The 21,272-nt window shown below is 38.4% G+C and overlaps 1 protein-coding gene across 2 annotated transcripts in view; it reads left to right on the top strand.

The window, feature by feature from the left end:
- Positions 1-21,272, top strand: part of GFRA1 (GDNF family receptor alpha 1) — a 133,429-nt gene that overhangs the window by 2,422 nt on the left and 109,735 nt on the right. For both annotated transcript variants that reach the window (XM_058810560.1, XM_058810559.1), the window contains exon 3: positions 642-725. In XM_058810560.1, the coding sequence (XP_058666543.1) occupies positions 642-725 (84 nt within the window). The remainder of the gene's footprint in view (positions 1-641; positions 726-21,272) is intronic.

Genomic DNA, 21,272 nt, shown 5'->3' with positions numbered 1-21,272 from the left:
TCAGGTCTTCATATGAGACACATCATTTTTGGTCCTGTCTTGTTGTGGCCCTGGAGTTGAAGGTGCAATCTCTCACTTCAGTGTGCTCCCCTTTTAACTTTTTTTTTAAGTTGCTTCTGCAAAAAGGGAAAAAATCCCTTTCTGTTAATTTATCCGTATGTTTTAATGAGTCCATATATATTTTTTTGCTGAAGGTAATAACAGACGTTTTCTACATCATAAAAAGTTTCTCTTCAGCAGCATCTTGTCAGCAGTGTTTCGTACCAGAGATGCTAGTTTTTGGCTGTTAGCTGAGCTTCTCTGAAAAAGAGCTCTGCTGTTATGGTGAATGAAGAGGAGCATCCTTGCTACAGCTTCTCTCCTGCTGGCATGAGATGGGACAGTCCCTGTGATGTCACAGGCTGTCTGCAAATTATGACCTTACCCAGGGAGGAGGGAGAGAAGAGCTCAAGTGACAGGGAAAAATAATTAGCTTCTTTCAGGTGTTTTTAGAGGTAATTATTTGAGAAGAAGTAGCCATATAAACTTTTTAAAAGGATTAAAAGGGAGTACTTTTCACTGTTATGGAGTAAACATAAATAAAAAAATCTTATCCTGAATTCATGTGTAAGAAAAACATCCAAATATTTTTTTGTCCTTAGGAAATGACTTGCTTGAAGATTCCCCTTATGAGCCAGTTAACAGCAGACTATCAGACATATTCAGGCTAGCACCAATGGTATCAGGTAAGCAGACTTAAAATTCTTTACTTGACACGTGATTTTGTAATTGAATTATGGAACTTTCAAGCCGTACTCATAAATAAAAAGAAATTATAATGGCTTCGTGGTTTTAGGAAGCTCATGATATAGTTGCACAAAAGAAAAGACTAATTGGTTTTGAAATGAAAGAATGCTTGGCAGGATGGCAATTTGTATTCTTTTTGAGTCATTCTTGACAATAAATGCTAAATTTTCCTGTAGGTGGCAATCTGATTCCCTGCGTTCCTAATTTACAAATCAGTTCCTTTTTGGGAGTTTGGTCAGTGCAAGTTACCTCCTATTGACATTACAGAAGATCAGAAGATAGATCTTTCAAATGCTTGCATAAGGGAATGCTTTATAGTTTCATACAGTTTTTAAAAAAAAGAAAATTCAGAATTAAAGCTTGTCTTCTTTTCTGAAACTGCTGCCTTTTTAAAGAGCCTATTCACAACTTCCTCCTTTTTCTGTTTTTTCTTGTTGCTGTGTGGCTGCCTTTCAGAACTTTTTTGTGCTATTTTGAATATGTTGCATGGGTATTAAACAATGGTGTTGGTTCTTTACCAGCCTAAGCTGTTCTTATGTGAGGTCACATTTACTGAAAACGTGTTTTTTTGGGAGCATTCACTGAGGTTACAGATTGGAATTTCATTTCTTTTTAGGAGCTTCAAAAAGTCTTTTTTGAGGATGCAGTCTGTACTCTGGATTTTTATTTGTTTAGCTCCATAAAACATACCAAATGTGCACAACTCAGTGTATTAAGTTGGATAGTGCTGAAGCTCTGCTTAAATGACATGATATGCATGAGCATTAGGAGATGCCTCTTTAAAAGAAAGGGGGGAAAAAGACCAAAGAGAGTGGCTTGACCAATTTTCAGATGTACTTACACTTTTTAGGACTCAAAGTCCCATTAAAAGCCAGGGGTACTTAGGTTGTTAAGTATTTAATGGTACAGATTTTCAAAGGCATATAGACACATAAAATGTAGATAACTGCCCATTGGGATTTTCAAAAAGGACTAAGTGATTTAAATAGGCGTTGGATGCCCAGGCAGTTTTGAAAATTTTAAGTGCTTAATGCATCTATAGGTATCTTAATGCCTTTGAAAATCGTCCCTTTAGTCACTTTTCAATATGTGACTTATCCCATACATCTTTTGATGAAAACATTGTCTTGTCCTGTTTGGTGAGCAAGCCTGTTGGAGAAATGGTAGAGAGCAAAGATAAATGTCTGAAAAATCTTTATTTCTTTTATTTTTTATTACTTAAAACTCCAACTTAATATAAAACCAAGACAAAATCAGTGCAGAGGAGTTCTGGGCTGTTTTCTTAAAGTTTATGATCAGCCTGCCTGGGGCCAGATTCTAACATATCTCAGCAGTTTTGTGATCTCCAGAGGAATATCCTATCTGCATTCTGCCTTTCTGTTGTTTTTTTTTTTTTTTTTTTTTTTTTAGGTTCCCCATTTACTTGCAGAATAATTACCTTAAAAATGTAATTTTAATGCACCTATTCAGAATAACAAGTAAGATATAGTTGCCTACAGATGATGTCCATCTTATCACAGTTAGAACTCATCCCATGTTTTCAGTGCAACCCAAATTGCTGCTCCCTTGGTCGAAAATTTCAGGTATACAAGGATGGCAGGCCTAGAATTCATAGTGAGGAACAAACAAAAGTTGTCATCTAGAGTAAAAACACCAGTATTTGAAAGTATTGTCAGCTGAAAGAAAAAGATTAGCAAAAGCATTTTTCTCATTGTCATGGTTACTATTGCATTACATTCTTTAAAACTCCTTAGCCTTACAGGTTTTTTGCAGAGCTCTGCAAATACAGCAGAACTTCATAAAATTTGATTAAAACAAACAAAACAATCCCTGTACAAGTAGTGTTGGCAGGGGTTTCATAACTGGTGTTCTGCTAATGTGGTCATTGTGTTTATAGATGTTGCTGCAGTGTTCACTCCCATTAGTTTTGTGTAATTAAAAGCAGCAATTAACTCTTTCATACCACAAAACCCATTCTGTGGTCCTGTATTACTTGGACTTATATCAAAGGTATTGTCTTTGCCACCTTTTGTATTTATTTTTGTGGTAGTGTAGAAAATCACAGTAGTTTTCTTTCGTGCTATGTAAAAGGGGAAATCATTGGCTGAGATGACTGTTTTGTGTCAGATATGTACACTTTTGTAGTGTACATAAGCCTAAAAAATGAAGGATAATTTTTAAAACCAGTTAAAGTTGATGTAATTCTCTTCTGATGTTCAAAATTGCTTTCCCTACGGAGACAGGACACCACATTCTCTTCAATTCAAGCATCAATATGTTGATTTAGGAGAAAAATCAGGAATATATGGCTAAACCTGTTACTAAAATCGAGTCTTCCTAGTTGAAAGACTGGGCTGTCTTGTTTTTTTGTTTTGGGCATATCTAGGTTTGAATGTTTTTTTAACTACCATGTCAGATGTGGTGGTTCTGCCTCAAGGGTGTGAATTTCTTCCTGTTAAGCAGCTCTTGAAATTGCTGAAGACTTGTGTGTTAGTTTTGGAGGGTAACAGATTTGGGTTAGCTATTATGATGTAAAGATTTTGCTTAAACAGACATTTTTGCTTGAACCTTTGCAACTTTTGAGAGGTGAAAACATTTTAAGGCCATTGACTTCTGTCACAACTACAGTAAATGCAAAATCTGTTGATTGGATTTCAGAATTGAGTTTCACACTACATTAAGGGGTGATGCTTGAATTAGTAACTTCTTAAAGCTGTCTGTGGCTTTTTACTACCTGGAGAACATTTTGCCTCTTAAATTTGAATTGCAGTTGACATTGAACTTTGCCACTGGAAGAGATGTTATTATTTTGGTATTAGGTGATACAGTATAGTGGTCAGCTCAGGCACCTTGTAAGAAAATATCTTGCATAAAAAATGTAGCTGTACATATCTGCAGAAATATTTAACAAAGTAATGTTTCTGAAATGTCTCATTCACTTCAACAGAAAAGGGAGAGCCACTCCATCTGAATAAAATGCCTTAAGCCATGTCTGTGAAGTGGTGTAAATAGAATTCTCAGTGTTAAAAAGAGTTGGCTATTTAGATCAATGCATTTAGGGTGACAAAATCCTCTCCTCCCATGGATTCACTTCTGAGTTGCCCAGTTGTTCATAGGCTTATTATCCCATTGTTCAGCTTTGTGAATCTTCTTTCTTTTACATCCATTATGTTTAGAAATAATCTTAAAAGAACAGGCTGCATGAATCAGAACATTTGTTAGAACACAGAGTGTTTGCTGTTAATCTGTGGAGAATTGGTTGGTTACATGCTGCTAGTTAGGCCTTGTTTCTACTTGCTAAAGCACAGGACTGGTAGAAATTAATTATTTTGCCACTATTCTTAGTGTAGTAAACTGGTTTTGCAAAGTTCCTTTTGCGTCATTAGCAGATCAGAGAAAGAAAATGACATACCATCAGATGAGCCAAAGGGAGTGTTCTGGTTCTGCTGTTCTCATGAGAGGCTGTCTGATCTAAAAAATTTGGGAATCTTTTGCTGTAGAAGATGTGGAAGCTCATATTTAGAAAAGGGTGTATTTTGTGTTTGTTATAGTAAACTTCTAAATTAAAACCAAGAATTCAGTAGGCAGCACAGCATGTTGGGCTTCTTCCTGGAGTGTATCGTTCCCTGTTAGAGCTCAGCACAGGAAGGTACCACCTTTGGTTTGCCCACTGAATAAGCTGTAAGTGCAGACAGGAGCAGTTATGGTCAGTAAGGTGGCTTTTTATTGTGTGGAAAAAGTTGAGACTATACAGTCAGCAGTGCTGGGATCCCAGGAGTGAGTGTGTGTGTGCTGGTGGCTGTGGGATGCACAAGGATGGCTCTGGGTCTCCCTCTAGCATCTCTGCCTTGCTCAGGAGACTAGGTTTTGATCAATGGTTTACCTAACTTCCTTTGAGTTTTTCAAAGTCTTTTAGGCATCTTGTATAATTTATTCACAAATCACTAAGTCGATTGTGGGGAAAGAATGAATCCAGTGTGCAAAACACCTTACTGAGGATGGGACAGACTTTTCCCTCTCCCCAGCATAAAACCTGCTCTGAGTATTAATGGCACCTATTTGCCCCCTCCCCATTATATTTTTCTTCTCAGGGCTGGGGTAGGGACATCACTGACAGTGAACTGCTGGGTGTTTCCTTGGAAAAGTGTCCATCAGCAGAGGTGGAGGAGGAATGTTGGGGCTTTTCAATCTGAATCCCCACAATGCAGAGAAATAGAGTTTCCTTCTCTGTGTGCTTCTCCTTGTATCTTCTGCTCCTGCTATTCTGTTGAATTAGAGCAAGCTGTGTCATAGTGAATTTATATCCCCAAAACTTTCATTACCCCCCAAAATTCTTTTAATCAAGAATGGAGGGTTTCCCTGTTCATTTTTGGAATTCTTGATCTGATGTGAGAGCTGTGTTCTGGGTAACAAGTCCCTGACACTTTAATTATTATTTACTTCTTTTATTCCTACCTGGTAAATGACTTTTCATTTGTAGAATCCATGTATGGCCTTTTTTATATTGTTTATCAAAAAGATAAGTTAGAATCTCTCTGCTAGCCAAGAGATTCACTGCTTTTTCCTTTTGGGGTTTGTACCATGTGAATTAGTGGCTTTTCCCATGAATTAATACTGTATGACATCTCCAATTCCTGTTGCCTGAGGCCTCTAATCCTGTTTCTGTTCCTAAATCTGCATGCATTTCAAATGCCACGTATTTTTCTAATTTAACACTATGTCTTTTTATGAAATTTCTGTAAGATTATAGGAGCTGCCACTTTTCTACAAAGGCAGTTCTAAAATATTTTTAATTTAAAAATATATTTTAAAATGTTGATTTCTGTTGACTCTCTGCGATGCTTTTATTAGCTCTTACCCCCCATGTCATTACTGCTGAGTTTAAAAAGTTGAGTTACCTCATGTTAGTTACCTTGTGCATACACTCGAGTTCACAAACAATAAACCAGATCATGTTAGGCTAATAGGAGTCCTGCAATCTGATTCTGTTCCCACTGAACTAAGCATAATATATCAAAATTTTATTTCATTATGATGCCTTCTGTTTCCTGTTGTATTTTTTTTGGCTTAGTTCTGATTTTCTGATACGAGGTCAAGCTCTCTGATAATAGAAAAGTAAAAACTTCTTATATTTAGCCTACGTTGTTACACACATAACTGTATTTTAAAATAATAGCCCTTGAACCAATATTTAATGCTGGTTTTACACAAAACCAGTCTGTCTGTTTTTCCTCAGTGAGAATTTGGGCCTGTTACAAGAAGACAAACTAACAGACAAACCAGGCACCTATTTTAGCTGTGTTTAAGAGAATGAAAATAGTTTGACAAAAATAAATCTAAGCATGTACAGTGTTTGTGTTGTTTGACATTTCTGAGTGCAGATTTTCTTTGCAGAGGCAACTAGGCTGAGTTCCAGGCAGATAACAAGTTATCAGGGTGCATAGATACCAGTTCCTGATTTCCACTTCTGCATTTTTATAATCAGATTGGACTTCACACAAAAGAAAATCACTTTGGTGACTGCTGGCTTGCAGAAACTCTTTGAATATCCTGTTTTCTGCATTTCTTGAAGCTAGATTTGATTATGAGAGGGGAATTAAGTACCTTGCTGAAGTAACTGATTGGCTGGCCTGTAAAGGCAGTGCCTTCACTCTTTACCTTCAGCAGGCCTTGAAAATAGGAATATGTAAATACTTTCAGTTCCTTGGTCAGATTATTGGAACCTTTTTGCTAATTTCTTTGAAGAGCTGTAAAACAGAAGATAAGGTCTTGGTTCCTCAAGTGTTTAAAATGCACAGCTTTGAGCAAATGTATTGTTTCTGCTTGTCCTGTTAGTCTAGACAGGCTTTGTCAACCTGTTTTAACATGGGATACAAGATGAAATCCATTCCATGGAAGGAGGAAATACCTGATTGAGCACAAAGCATTTATGCATGAATATTCTGCCTCTCCTTTAATGCCAGGAGTAGTAAGGGAATAGTTAGGAGTCTTGAAGGAAACTCAGTGTTGGGCAGTGTTTTCCTGAGGCCTCAAAGGGAAGTGTTTGGGTATAGCTGGTTGAGCAAGCATGACTGTGTGTTCATAAAGTACCTACCTGATTACCAACTATATATAATGTATGCAGTAAATCACATCTTTTCTAGAGTAACATCCTTGGAGAATGGAACTGCCATCCCTTAATCTGCATCTTTGCAGGAAAGCCTCACTTATGGTGTGGTGGGTCAGACATTAAATGAACATATATGTAGATATATTTTTTGGCAGCAAACTGTGTATTCTTGCTGCCCAATAACAGGCCAGCTTTCTGGTTCACTTAAGTGGCACTTGAGTTTCTCTGAAAGAGGAGCAAAGGGCAGAGGAGCTGCCAGTGGTGTTGGTGTGATTATGAGATCAGGTTGCTGAGGAGGGAAGCAGAATGAGGTTATATCTGTTGAGAGAGGCAGCAGCACTCCAGGGGTGCAGTGAGCAGGAGCAGGCAGGGGCTGCTGAGCACCTCAGACACACAGAGTTGGCTGGGTTCCCTGTTCTGTCGGGTGTCTGCAGACTGCTGTGTCTCAGGGTGAGGGGTGGCACACACTGAGCCTGCTGATGGAGCAGCTGCATGGTGAGAGTGAGCAGAAGCTGCTTGGTTCATGTGGTGACCCCACTGCTGTCACTGGTTCAGTGATAAAGGTGGTGTGAGGGTGGAAGAGAGGGCTGCACTGAGTGGGCAGATTTCTATGGCAGCCTTCCTTGCAGGGCTTCCAAAATGCCTTGTGTGAAAGCAGTTTTCCCTGGTGAAACCAAAAGAACAGCATCCTGCAGCTTTCTGTCTCTTGATGGCACAGCAAGGTGCAGTTTATGGCAGGTGTTCTGCATGCTGGCTCTTTACGTTTGAAGATATTTTTAAACTTTTTTTTTTAATAACCCTATTTGTATTGGACTCTCAGAGATATCTTTGACAATCTTGGAGAAGTCAATGCCTTCTGTCAGGAGTTGACAGTATGTTAAAAATGCTAAGAGTGAAATGCTTGTGTGTGATGAAATAATGATTTCTGGATTGCAAGGCAGATACTTATTTATGATAAGTATCTAACATTTTTTATTTTAACTTGCACATTATATTGTTTTAACCTTAGAAAGGAATGTGTTTACAGCTTTGATTTTTAGAAATGTGACTGGTTTTGTTCATGAAATGTAATTCTGTAATTTATGTTATTTTTGGTATTATTTTTATATTCTTGCATTTTCCATGGATGAAACTAATGCAGCAATAATGCTGTCAGTATAGTTACAGCATTACCACAATTAAGTTATTTTTGGAACTGTTCTTTAGTTGCTGCGATGCTTTGACAATTTTTCCAAGTGTCAGGCTATTGTCCTGTACAATCTGCACTCAGCTTGAAATTTAACATGAGAGAGGCATGACACAAAGTGTAATGGCATAGAGATAGCTCTTGCTGCATAGAAATTTGCAGAAATGATAGGTTGTAAAGAGACTTGAAGGTATCAAACAATTTGAATAGAAGCCCATAAATAAAGATGAATTTCTGCATTCAGTGGTTATATGATTTTATCACTTTCTGATGTCCATAAAATGCATCTTCCCATTAGCATTTTGTCATGCAGCTGATGAGGTTCAGAAGTGTTAAAAACTTCCATGCTCTTCCTTCTAAATGCTGCACCCTAAATTCAGTACTAAACCCAGAAATGGCTGTTTCCTTGTTCTTTCTCTGCTGGAGACAGCACAAGGATTCTTCCTGCTCCCCAGCCCCACAGCCTCCATCCCAGTGCAGGTGTTTCTTGGGTTTAGCCCCGGCTCATGTTAAGCGCTGCTGCTGCCCTGAGCTGAGAGCCCCAGCTCTCTCCTGCCTGGACGTACCTTTTCCATGCACTGCCTTCCCTTCTTGGATTGTGGGCTTTCGTCTCTCTTTGTAACTCCCCCACCCAATCCCCTCCAGCTGCAGGGCTCCAGGGGTTTCTTTCTCTGTTACTGCAGCTCTGCTTTCCACTTTGCTGCCCCTCAGCAATCTGGCTGCGCTTTCCCCATCCCTTTTGGGACATGGTTGTCCCCAAGCAAGCTTGTTCCTCTGTCCCTCCCCTGGTCCTCAGCTCTGTCCCACGTCTCTGCCCTGCAGGGCAGCAGCTGCCTGGGTGTTTCACCTGTGCTGGAGGACTCTGGGTCCCCACTCCCTCTTGGGATGGCTCAGAGCCAGAGCCATGCCTGCCTTATCAGGTCTACTCAGGTCTAAAAATTGGTTGTTTTTTTCATAACATTTGTAAGAACTTCATATTCATTGCTCTGTCAGATTTGTTCAAGTATGTTCTATGGGTTAAGAAATCGCTGGGAGCTGCGAGGTGTAAAGAAGATAGAGACTGGTATTTAATTTACTTAGATTTCCTTGAAAAAATATGATTAAAAAAAGCAAATACAGCTCCTGTCATATCTCTAAGCATTAGGCTGTGACATATCTTATCTTATTCTGGTCTCATAAAATATCTAGTGTGTCATGCAAGTAATATAAATAAACATGCAGTGGACTTGAAACATACAGGCAATTAAGTGCAGTTGATGGCTGGCAGTTGTGTGAGATAATTGAGCATCTCAGGATTCTCTGAATGGGAAATAACTCATCATTTAGGTTAGCTGGCATCCAGATTATTTATTCAGATTTAGAAATGAAGCAGGAAAGAAAGGAGCCATCCAAAAGCTGTTATATATGAACACATGCATTGCATTTGACTGTTTGGATGATACCACATTGTGTTTACAAATGACTCTGCACTTTGTAGAGTCATCTTCTTTTCCAGATGGAATATTTTTAGGATTAATGATTAAGTTTTGCTGATGTTTGTTGTCACAAGGCCATAAACAAAGTTAAGTAAGACAACACTAGCATTTGGTAGTAGCTCCAAAGAATTCTTGCCTCTTGCAAATAGAGTGGAATGTATTCTCCACAGCAGTGGCTTTGCATTAATGAATGCTTAAGCAGCAGATTAAAATTTCTGTATAAAAAAATAGGTTAGGATTATATAATAACATAAGTCTGGGATATTAATAACAGTAAAGATGATTTTATTGAGCAGATTAGGTGCAATTAAATCTCAACTACAGAATATTTAAATACAATACCAGATCAAAACTCAGTCCCTGCAGCTTTACTTGCTTTCCTTCACACCTACAGGATCAGCACCTGACAGCAAAGTAAATTATAATTTTTATTGTTGTTCATTTTCTATTGCCACGGGAATGTACATCATGTTATCCATTAGGCCCTAGACAGACATGTCTTTTCTCCACATACACAGTTATGAAACAAGACATGATTGAAGACAGCAAGGTGTCAGCTGTATTTGAAATTCTATTAGAAATTGATGAATTTGCTTGTCAGATTTCTTTAAAGGATTGCATGGGTAAGAACTGCCTATAGTGTTCTCATAAAAAAAAAGTCATGAAAATTACAGCTTTAAAATCAACCCATATAGACTGAGAAATGGTGTCAGTTCTTTCTCTCGTAAGCTATTACTTAATTTTAGTCTCCTAAACAGTGAAATAGAGACACAAACTTGCAGTGGTTGATAACACTCATGACCTGATGAAGTAAACTGATTTGATCCTCTGAGAGGTCAAACTGTGTGTGTTTCTAAGCAAACATTCCCCAAGGCTGCTGATGTGTGAGATGTCTCTACCCCTTGCCAAACATCCCACCTTTGCAAGAGAAAATTAAAGAAGACTTGCAAAGAAATGTGGTGTGTTAGTGTATAAATCTTGTCTATAAATTGCTGTGAGAATTGTTGAACACAGTGTTTGATGATGTGTTTGGGTGGTTTTTTTAATTTTTGCACATTTTAAAAATACCTAGACAGCTCTTTTTGGGTTGGGTAGAAAGTAAATTTATTAACTCTAGCTGTGTTAATGTTTAGAGAGAAAGACGTACAGTGTTTTTGAATTTGATAAATAAGGAGCTATTTGAATCTGACTTGAGGCTGCACTTAGTTTTTTAATACATTTCTGCTGTATAACTAAAAATATCTTATCTGCATGCCCTTGACCTTTCTCTGAGAGCTGTGAGAAGATTCAAAAGCATAAATGAGAATAAATTTAGTATTTTCCTATTTGAAGAAAAACAGTGCCACATGCCTTAGCTCTCTGCAAACGGGGCTTGTCAGTCCTGCATGGCCAGTGTGGCAGAGCAGGGAGCCCTGGAAAAGGAAAGCAGTTCATTTTCCATTCCTTGCTCAGTTCTCCTCCTCGCAGGAGGTGCCAATTACAAAAAGGATTTCTGTAGCTTTGTTCTCTCTCCCTGAACGTTGCCCTTCCTCCTTGTTGTGTGTAGCTCCCCATGCAGCTGTGAAAGTCCTCTCAAGTAATTTCCCTCTGTGTTTGAGCTGGTGACTCAGAGGTGAGGCTGTCAATATATTAAAGACATCCTTAATGGCATAACTACAAACAGTGAATAACTTGAGCTTAATGTTTTTATTTATTTATTGAAAACGTGTTGGCATTTGAGTATCCCAGATGTCACAGGGGTATTTCTGGAGGCAGGTGGCTTGTTGTGACACCACTGCAGGCAGCCACTCTGCCCTGCTCTTACCTGCTGTAAATCACTCACTTAGCAGGGCACAGAATGGGTGCACTTGTGGAGCTGTCATTTCTTGTGGGCTTAGGTACTGCATTGCTGGGCAGTAATTACACACTCTGATAGTAGCTTTCATTTATGCTAATTGCAAGTAAGCTTATAAACCCCTCAGATTATTAAAAAGAGATCTATCTCCTTCCTGTGGCGTTAAGTCAAGGATTTAAATGTTGCAAACTTTTGGTCCTGCTTTAAGGAGGAAAATGTCACCATAAGAATCTTCTCGATATTAACACTTTGTCAGGCTAAGAAAACAGGAAACCTGATGCTGTTTTGCCTTTCAAAGTTGTGTTTGTAGCATTGCAACTGTATATACTGATTTTAATAATTATTTTTTGTAACTCAGTGTTTTAAATACGTATTTAATCCTACATAGACATAATAAAATTAAAATCATGCTTAAAAGGTAATCAATAAGTGACTATAGCTAGGATACTAATAGGAGGCAGGAGTAATTGATCTCAAATGTTTTCTCTAGAGCTGTTTCTAGTAAGATCTTCGGAAAAAAAAACCATCACTGATTTCTGTAATTCGGGCAGTATGCAATATCTGTTGTAGACTGTGAGAAGAAATGTAATTTACAAGTTACAGAATTAATTATTCCGTTGTAAAAAGAATAATGTAGAGCCAACAGTTAGCTCCCCTTGAGCAGTGATGCCTGCTAATTGAAGGACTGCATTGTAAGAGTCAATACTCAGGCTTGTAGTGTACTCAAAGTGTCTCGTTCCTGTCTTCAGCCAGCCTGAGAAATGCAGTAAGTAATTCTGGAGCTGTGGTGAGCAGAGCTGCTGCCCACTGCAGCTGTCAGAATGGGAGATGGGCAAAGTGCTTGCAGCAGATAGATGGCTCCTCTGTCTCCTGAGCAGGTTGTTCTTCTTCTGTGGAAAAGTGTTGCCAATAGATTAGGGTGACAATTCATAATGTTCCTGAGCACAAATGCTCCGTGTTGAACAAGATCACACTGTCAAGGAGCGTGTCAGAGAGAATTAAGGTTTAGAACTTATCCTTCCTCGCGCCTTTCAGAATTTTGAAGGTCTTTCTAATATTTGAAAAATGTTCAAACTCAGAAAACGTTGGTACTTCAGAGTATTACTTTACAAATCAGCTTTTCCCCAGATTGTAGCTGAGTGCAGTGGTCTAATTCTTGGTAATGACTTTCTGTTGTGTGAAATGATCCAATTGCAGCCAAGTATTTTAATAAAATTCTAGAAATTACTGTGCATATTTTGAATGATTTATTATACGACAACAGGAAAGCTAGAAAGGGTTTTTTTTAATGGTGTTAACTTCTCAGACATGTACTATTAAGGTGTAATAAATGTATTATTTTGTTGATTTTTAAAGAGTGGTAAAAGTATTAAAATACATCTCTAAATCACTCTACAGCTGCTTTCAGAGACAAGGTTTTGGCTAGCTGCCCAAAGTGCTGAACAAAGTGGTATTTGGGAGGAAGAAAAGGTTTCTTTAAAGTATTTTTACCACTGGAGGACTCCTGCTGTTCACATTTCTGTATGGTTTGAAGCATCCCTGATCTGTCTGAAATGATTGAGTTCACCTGAAAGGTGTGTAGGGGGCTGTGCTGGTATTTGCTGTGGAAGACCATGCTCATTTTAATTGTCAAAGGAAGTGTTTGTCCATTTCACATTATATACCCAGGTTGTTTCTCTTTGCACCCAGCAGCAGCTTGAGAAGCTGTGAGGTTTGCAGAGAATGTGGCTGAGTTCATTCTCTGGACTGTTCATCCTTAGTTGTTTTAAGACTTGAGTGAGTAGGTGCTGACAGGACTCCAGTTTTTTTCATATTAAATGTAAAAGCAGAGCTAATGTATATTTGGCAGACACAAGAACTTTGAGGTCAGCGAGTTAAAGCTTTAGCTTTTTCTCTCCTATACAAGTTCCTTTCTGATGCTGGCTTGAAATGGAATTCAGACACCCCTGTTCCAGGATGAGGTATCACAGGATCTGCGGAGTTGGAAGGGACCCACAGGGGTCATTGAGTCCAGTTCCTGACCCTGCACAGGACAAGCCAAGGATCCCACCACATGCCCAGGAGTGTTGTACAAATAATTCTTGCTCTGTCAGGCTTGGTGCTGTGTCCACTGCCCTGGGGAGCCTGTTCAATGCCCAACCACCCTCTGGGGCAAGAACCTTTTTCCAATACCCCACCTAAACCTCCCCTGACACAACTTGAGGCCATTCTCATGAACCAGTGACCCTGATTTTAGCTCAGTGGGTCAGAGCATGGTGTTAGCAACACCAAAGGTTGTGGATTTGATCTCTGTATGGGCCATTCACTTAAGAATCAGACTTGATGCTCTTGGCTCCCTTGCAACTCAGAATATTTTGTGAAATGCTGTACCAGTGACTAAGGTCACCTTTATTGATGTAGTTAAAATCTGACTAATATGTGCATGGCAGGGAAAGTTAAGGTAGAAACACATCTTGAATTCTGGGCCTTGCTGACTGGGAAGTTTCTTTTCATAAATCATTCAACAGCAGGTTTACTGAGAGGAAGGTTAGGAGGCTCATTTGTGTAAACTTCCAGACATTTCCCCAGAAATAGCTCTTTTCCATTGGAAAAAATGCAGTTATCCTAATTTCCTGACTGTACTCTCTGTTGGTTGTTCTGTGAGACTGCATTTAATTCCTGTTAGAAGTTTTCAAAACCTTCACTGGTGGCAGTTTGTACTGTGCAGGAGATGTGTGAACATTTCTGTTCCCAGAGCTGGCCAGCAGTGTGCAATTTGGGAAGAGCCAAACCTTTCTGTTTGTAATTCAACATGGTGCCCTTAAACCATAGGATTTTAGGTCAGCATATGTTTAAAGGCACTACCATCATAAGGCCAAATATTCTCAAAGCAGTGTGTTGCTCTTTTAACCCATATCACAGTTAATAAACTGTTCCCAAACTTGCTTAATCCTGCCCCAATTCTTCTGTCTGTATTTGATGCCTCACTCAGCTCAAGGACATGAGTTGGAAAGAAACAAAAATGCACGAGTCCCATCTCACATATGGCATTCAGAGGCCATTTATTTTATTAGAGTTAATAAAGTGAATTGTACTTCAGATAGACAGCCATGCCACAGTTTTATTTAATAAAACAAACATGGAAGAAGCAAGTTGGATTTGCTTCATAAGGAAAATCTGCCTTTTGTTGTTTAGAGGATGTATCCTGTGGTGACTGTCATACAGCATTAATTTTTATGCTGTACTTAGAATTTAAATACCTGCATTTTTGGCAGTTTCTTTTCTGCACTGGTGACAAGTAAATGTTGAATAATCAATTGAAATACAATTTTAGAGAAGTAACATCTGGAATGAGGCAGACAAGTAGAAGGGAAGAAGACAACATCTTGCGTGTGAATAGAACTAAAATGTGTCAAACTCTGAACTGGAGAACTTCAGGTAGTATGAAATACATATTCAAACAGAAAATCCTGTTTGTTATCACTCTCCTTTCATTTGTATCAAAAACCTACTCCACTGAGTACCAAAACTTGAAAGCTGCCAACATATTCCTGGAGGAGGATGTGTAGTGCCTGTGTTTGGTGTTGGAGAGAAGGAAATGACCACTTTGCTTTCTCACCTGGCAGAATGCCACGAACTCTGGTATTGTGTTACATCTTTATACAATCACTCCTGATGTGTAATGGAATATAAATGTTTTTCTGTTTGTTGTTTTCACTCATTGTCATTTGGCTGCTAATGGGAATCTTGGAGACACATTAAGGAGAAACCAGGTTATACCAACACCAGTCAAATTGTAGCAGCTCTTTTGCAAGCTAAATAATGATTCTTAAGGACACTTGGCAGAGGGAAAAAAGTGATGTTTGCATGTTAAAACCTGCTTATTTCATCAGGTCACATTGTTATTTGAAGAATGTATTTTGCAGTAATTAAGTAGTGTGCCAATTACTTCTTTTAATTACAGATTATATTTTATTTGTGAGGATAGCATCAGCCACTGTGAAATTGGCTTCTCGTTGTTTTTCTATTCATGTATGGTGGAACACTGGAGCAAAATACATTTTGTATTATTTTGCTGTTTCATCTGGAAAGAATTTGTTTTAAGCTGGAGAACCCATATCCATAGCGTTAAATTATGACAAATATGTTTTATAGTTAGCTGCTGCAGTGTTTTCTCTTGCTTTTAGTCACAGGATACCATTTACATTCTGTTATCAGGGTCTCATTATGAGCACTGTAGGCCCTCTGCTACCATTGAGTCTCCAGTTGTTTTCCATCAGAGTTGAATCAAAATCAGCTTCACTGGATCAGATTTTTGGTCCTTCCTTGGGCAAAATTTTTTTGCTAGGATCACGTGGAGCTTTCCCAAGCAAACTGCAGGATATATCCAGTCTCAACAATGATGTAGCTTTGTGTATTCTAGGTTGAAAACAGCTTGTCTGTGTGACCTTGAGATGTTTTGATTAATTGCATCTTTTGGAATTCTGTATGTGTGTTGTGCCTGCTTTATTCACACATAAAAAGGGACACAGCTATTACCTTCCCTCTTAAGTTATGTGAGGAAAGAGAATTGTGTTTGCCTTCTGTAATATATATCTAAGCTGTGTGTAACATTTAAAGAAATAGTTTTTCAGCCTTTGGTCTAATTCCAGATGTTATTTTTCATTACTCATGAAAAATATGGATTAAAACCTCTCAAGAGTTTTTATATTGGCTTTTATGCAGTAGTCTGATGCCTCTGACAGATAATCTTAGGAGATACCTTCCACAAAACAAGACTTGTTCTTGATAATTATTCTCACATTATGACTACTTTAAGCAACCTGATAAGGAGAGTGCATCATGCTGAGGCAGGAAAATTCCTTCCAAGTAGAGGAGATTTTCCATGTGGGCAGCTCTTGAACTTAAAAGCTCCGTAGTTATTTAAAATGTGTAGGATGCTCCATGCTCTCCCTTACACTGATAAAGGTTCACCTGATAGTAACACATGTGTGCCACTGCTCAATACTTCACTTCATGATCTGTCTCGTGTTGGTCAAATCTCAAAGACCCTTTTAGACCCAAGACAGGTTTTAATGGAGCACTTCAGTGTCCTGTTTGTGATGCTTGTCATGCATCTTGTGGGCATTTTAAGCACTGCTGTGATCATCATCTGACTCTTAAAATTGGTGCTCATTTCAGGAGAGCAAGCAAGCTTTAGACAGTTATGGTATAAAAGCTATATGCCTTGTTCTGTCAGGAACAAACAGAACTGAGACCTTGCATGAAATTAATTTATAAATGCAGTGCCTGAATTTTACAGAGCAGAATTGGTAGCCTTATGTTTTTCACCTAAACTTCATGCTACAGATGGAGGGGATTATTTATGTGGAAAACTCAGTTTATAGCTCAGCAATCAGACAGCAGATGTATTTTCCTTCATTACCAGAACCTCAGAAACATCTTGTCCTGTTTGTAAAACCATCTACTTTATGAAAGTTAGAAGGCTCTGAAACAGAACAAGCTGCTCATATTTGTAAAGCAAGCAGCTGCTAGATCCAGAGCTGATGCTCTGGGAGAGCAGTATTCCCATCTTTGTTTAATTGATAGTGTTGGCACTTTTCATGCCACCACTCTGAAAACACTGCAGCTTAGAAGTCACTCTTGCCTGGCTTTGTGCTGGCACACACCCAAAGGAAAATTAAGACAGCTCTCCTATGGCTGTTTCAGTTCAAGATGCTTTAGTCAGCTGAAGTACAATGTTATTTTTTACATGCTAAAGCAAATTTGAGTGTATTTATCCCAAATATGCTTTTTAGGTACCTGAAATTTCTGGTTTATAAATGCTATTTTTAATATATTTCTCTCTGATACCAGTCATTCTTATAATTATAAAACCTGCCTTCATAATTGAAAAATATGTAGCATAAATCTTTGGGTATTTTTAAATGTTGAATTTAAATTACAACGTTTAAATCAAACATTGAACAATTATCAAAGTCAATGAGCTTTCTTTGCCCGGCTTTGGAAAATATATGCTTTCTGAATACCCTGTGCACCAATATTTAAAAGGCTATGTATTATCTGAGAAAACTCATGCAGAGAATCAACAGCTCTACCACAGGAATTGACCAGCATAGTACTGCAAACAAGGGACCTTTTGTACCTCTACAAGTGCAGAACAGCATGAATTTTACAACTGCTGAGTGTACTCCTAAGTTAATTACCATTTAGAGTCTAAATAAAATAATTCTCTGTTTAAAAAAGTGTGTTGGAAAAAAGTTTACTGGCCTATAGCATCCTATTATTGTTTATTCAACTCTAACTGAAATTGCAGTCGGAAGTCAGACTTGAATCACAAGCTGTGGGGAAAAATGCATCTTTTCAGTAGGGCTAATTAATTTGAGTAGGAAAAAATGCTAATGAGTTCCTCAATGTATATTTGAGCTGTATAGACACACCCTGTGGTGCCAAGGACCTATATTTAATAAAGGGGCTGAGAGCAGTTAAATGTAGCCCATTACAGGATCTAATTGAAAAGAAGCACCCTGGTTGTTTAGGAATTGTTTCAAACAGTGCCATGAGCAGTGTGCACAGCCCTATTTAAAGTTTATATTTGCTGTGTATGCCACAGCTGATGGTGTATGCAGACTGTAGGAATTGCCCTCTAGCAGTGGGCACTGATTCCAGTGGTCAGCCCATTGGCTGAGGAAAGGTGCCACAGGTGGGATGAGGATTCTTCATGAAACGCTGACCTGAGTGATTAATTGTGAGGAGGAGGAGCTGCCAGTGTTTCCCCCATAGCTCACAGTCTGCAGTGAACCTGCCCCAGCTCTGGCTGTCACTGCACAGTCCCCTGCACCTCTGGTTATGTCCAGGCTTGACACAGATCAAACTTCCCAAGCATAACTCAAAAAACATCACAGTGTTTTTTTTTCTCAGGTACCTGGCAATTGCGATTCCTTCCTCTGCTGACTTTTAATTATTATTATATTTTTGCCAATACTATTGAGCTTTCAAGTATTTTGCATTGTTTCAAAGGAGGTTTGCTTCCATATTAAGCTAAATAAAACTCATCAATAGTGTGCTCGATGCTTATTACTTTGTGTAATCACTGCTATAGACTGTATCAGATTTATGATACTCAAAAACCCTTCTCCTTTCAAAGTACCAGATCTTCTCAGTCATTGTCTGGTGACTTCCAGAGCTGTCTTTGTTTATAGCCAAAAAAATTCAGAAATCATTTTGTAGGCCTTTGGAGAAGTTCCATTTCTGTCAAGCATTTATTATTTTGCTTGCTGTGTAGTTGAGCACATTGTCTCACGCCTTGCCACATAAAGCCATGCAATGTAACTGATGTGGACAAATTGAGCATGTTATAGTTTCTAGGATTTGGAAAACATACTGCTTTCAGGAATAAAGAACAGCTTTGAAAGGTTTGTAAAATGGCCATGTTCAGTATTTACTTCTGGCTGGATTAGGCAAAAATAGAAACGTTTCCAAGTTTAAAAAAATTAATGTCTGTGTTATTTTTTAAACACTTCAACACAAAAAATGTTTCTTTTGCATAGACTGGAAAACAGATGAAACAAAGGAAGGGCACATGCATTATTTGCATTCCTGTTCTTTCCTTCTGTTTTGTTTCCAGGGCCAGCACATTTTGGTGTTTGTGTTTGAAGGCTTATGAGAACTGCATTAAAATCCCCAAGGGACTTGACTGGCCGTATTATGAGTTTAATGCCATTATTACTGTTACTAAGTAATCCTTAAGTTTCCAGATTTAGAAGGAGAATCTGTTTTAGGATGTAAACATCTAAGAATGGGAAAGAAAGAGGTGAGGAAAACTCACTGAATCCTAACTCTTGGCTGAGGTGCCAGTGGTTGGGACAGATGGGGGTGAAGGGATTTCTTAGCATTTAGCTTTTGCTGCGGCTGTCTTTGGTATTTCCTTGCTCAGGAAGAGCTGTGATAGTGTATGTGTGGAAAACAAAGCTGGTCTCATTAAACGTTGTGGGGATCATCTTCCCACAGACTTGATGAAACCATCTGCATCTTGTGGTAGCACTGGACAGAGAATTTGCTCAACAGAAGAAAAAAAAATTAGCTACTCACTGGTTCTGCTAAACTTCCTAAAGTCACCATCAGTTTGTATTTCTCTGCTCTGTGAAATCTTTGATGTGGTGTCTCATCCAAATGAAGTTGTGTGGGTTTTATTCTGTCTTTTGGGATCTTCCACTTCCGTTTCATGCAGCTGTCTGAGTTCTAGACCTGTGGCTGTGTAGCAGGACTATGTCACCTGCATCCACTTGAAAAATGCTTGGGTATCTGATGTATAAACTGATTCTTCCATTAAATGTGTGTGTGCTTGGTAAAATACTGAGAATTTTTCTGAAGGAAATGTGAAAGATAAGTATAAAATCATTATCAACACTGTTACCATTTACACCAGTAAAACTTTCTGGGTATTGATTTGGGCCAGAGCATGACAATAAGGACTCAATACTAGGAACGGAATCACTGTCTAAGCTTTTATTGCATTTCGCATCTAGAGATCCTGAATATGCAATATTTTGGTGCCAATTTATTACAGTGATGATTGCTGCCTTCTAGATTTATTTTTAAATAAATAGTGTGTTGAACTAAATGCTGGGTGACAGGATGTGCAGTTTTGGTTGCCATCCTATTTGATTTGAGGGCTAACTTGCTGCATACACTAACTAGGACCTCTGAAATAACTAATGTATTCTCCATAGGGAATATATAGATGTGATTTAATTACCAGCTGTCTTGTAAATACAGCTGAAAGAAAATTAGAAAAAAAAACCCATCTGTGAAGTTTAGCAACTTGAATCCATTGTTGTTTTGGGACATATCAGCTGTGCTGCAGAAGTATTTCCCCTGGCCTGTGGTTTTGGAGAAAGAAATGGAATATCTGTTTTAAACAACAGGGTGCTTCAGGAAGATGGTCTTATTATAAATGCATATTTGTATTGGTTGTGGCTTTTTTGCATGTGTTTTTGTCGTCATAGGAGATGTCACAACATTGTTTCTTATTTAATGAAGCAGTTTCTTTTTCAGTGACATGACTTTGGGAAAGATCTCACTCACAATACAAGCCTTTTTGGAGAAAAATTTTATGACAGGCCATGCTGGTGTGCTGCATCTGTTATACATGTGAACTTTGTCCTGGTTCTCAAGAGTGTTTGGCTCTTCTGGAGAGCTGCATTTACAGAAACCCTTTTCATGATGGAAACTGTAAACTATTGCCTTTCTGTCTGATCTGCAGCTGCTTCACATCTTCTTTGTTGGGTGTTCCTTTGATGCAGCTTCAACCACGATCAAATTTGTTGGTGACACAAAACCAGATGGGTCAAGAAGGGACGTGTGGCCAGGCCAGAAATGCAGTGACCTTGGGAGATGAGAAGAACAGGGGGCCATGGGGAGCAAAGAAAGATTAACTGTTCATAAATACTGAGTTCTGTAGGGCAAGGGTGAAGAAGGATTAATATTGGGAGTATTAAGGGAAACTCACTTTCCAGATTGTTGTCTCAGTGCTGCCCTAACATGTCTTTTTATGAAAACAATCAGTTCAGACTTCATACTCCTAAAATAGCACAGATGGAATGAGGGAGAGCTAATGCACAAAATGAAAAACTTTTGAGGATACTGCTGTAATACAAGTAATTTACATTTAACTCTCAAACAAGTGACCTTGCCAAGGTATTTGGAAAGAAAAGTAATATATATTGCTTTGCTAGACTCAGATAAGTCATCAGTAGCTGCTAGAGGGATGGAGTTTAATATATTTTTATAGCCCAGAGAGTTTAATAATACTTGAATTCCTTATGCCTGAATTGCATGTATTGTAATTAAAAAGTAATTCAATTTCAGAAATTCTAAATATATATAAATTGTGGTATACTC

This window comes from Ammospiza caudacuta, chromosome 9 (assembly GCF_027887145.1).
Source record: "Ammospiza caudacuta isolate bAmmCau1 chromosome 9, bAmmCau1.pri, whole genome shotgun sequence".
NCBI classification, from domain to species: domain Eukaryota; kingdom Metazoa; phylum Chordata; class Aves; order Passeriformes; family Passerellidae; genus Ammospiza; species Ammospiza caudacuta.
This window is presented reverse-complemented; position numbering and strand designations above follow the sequence as displayed.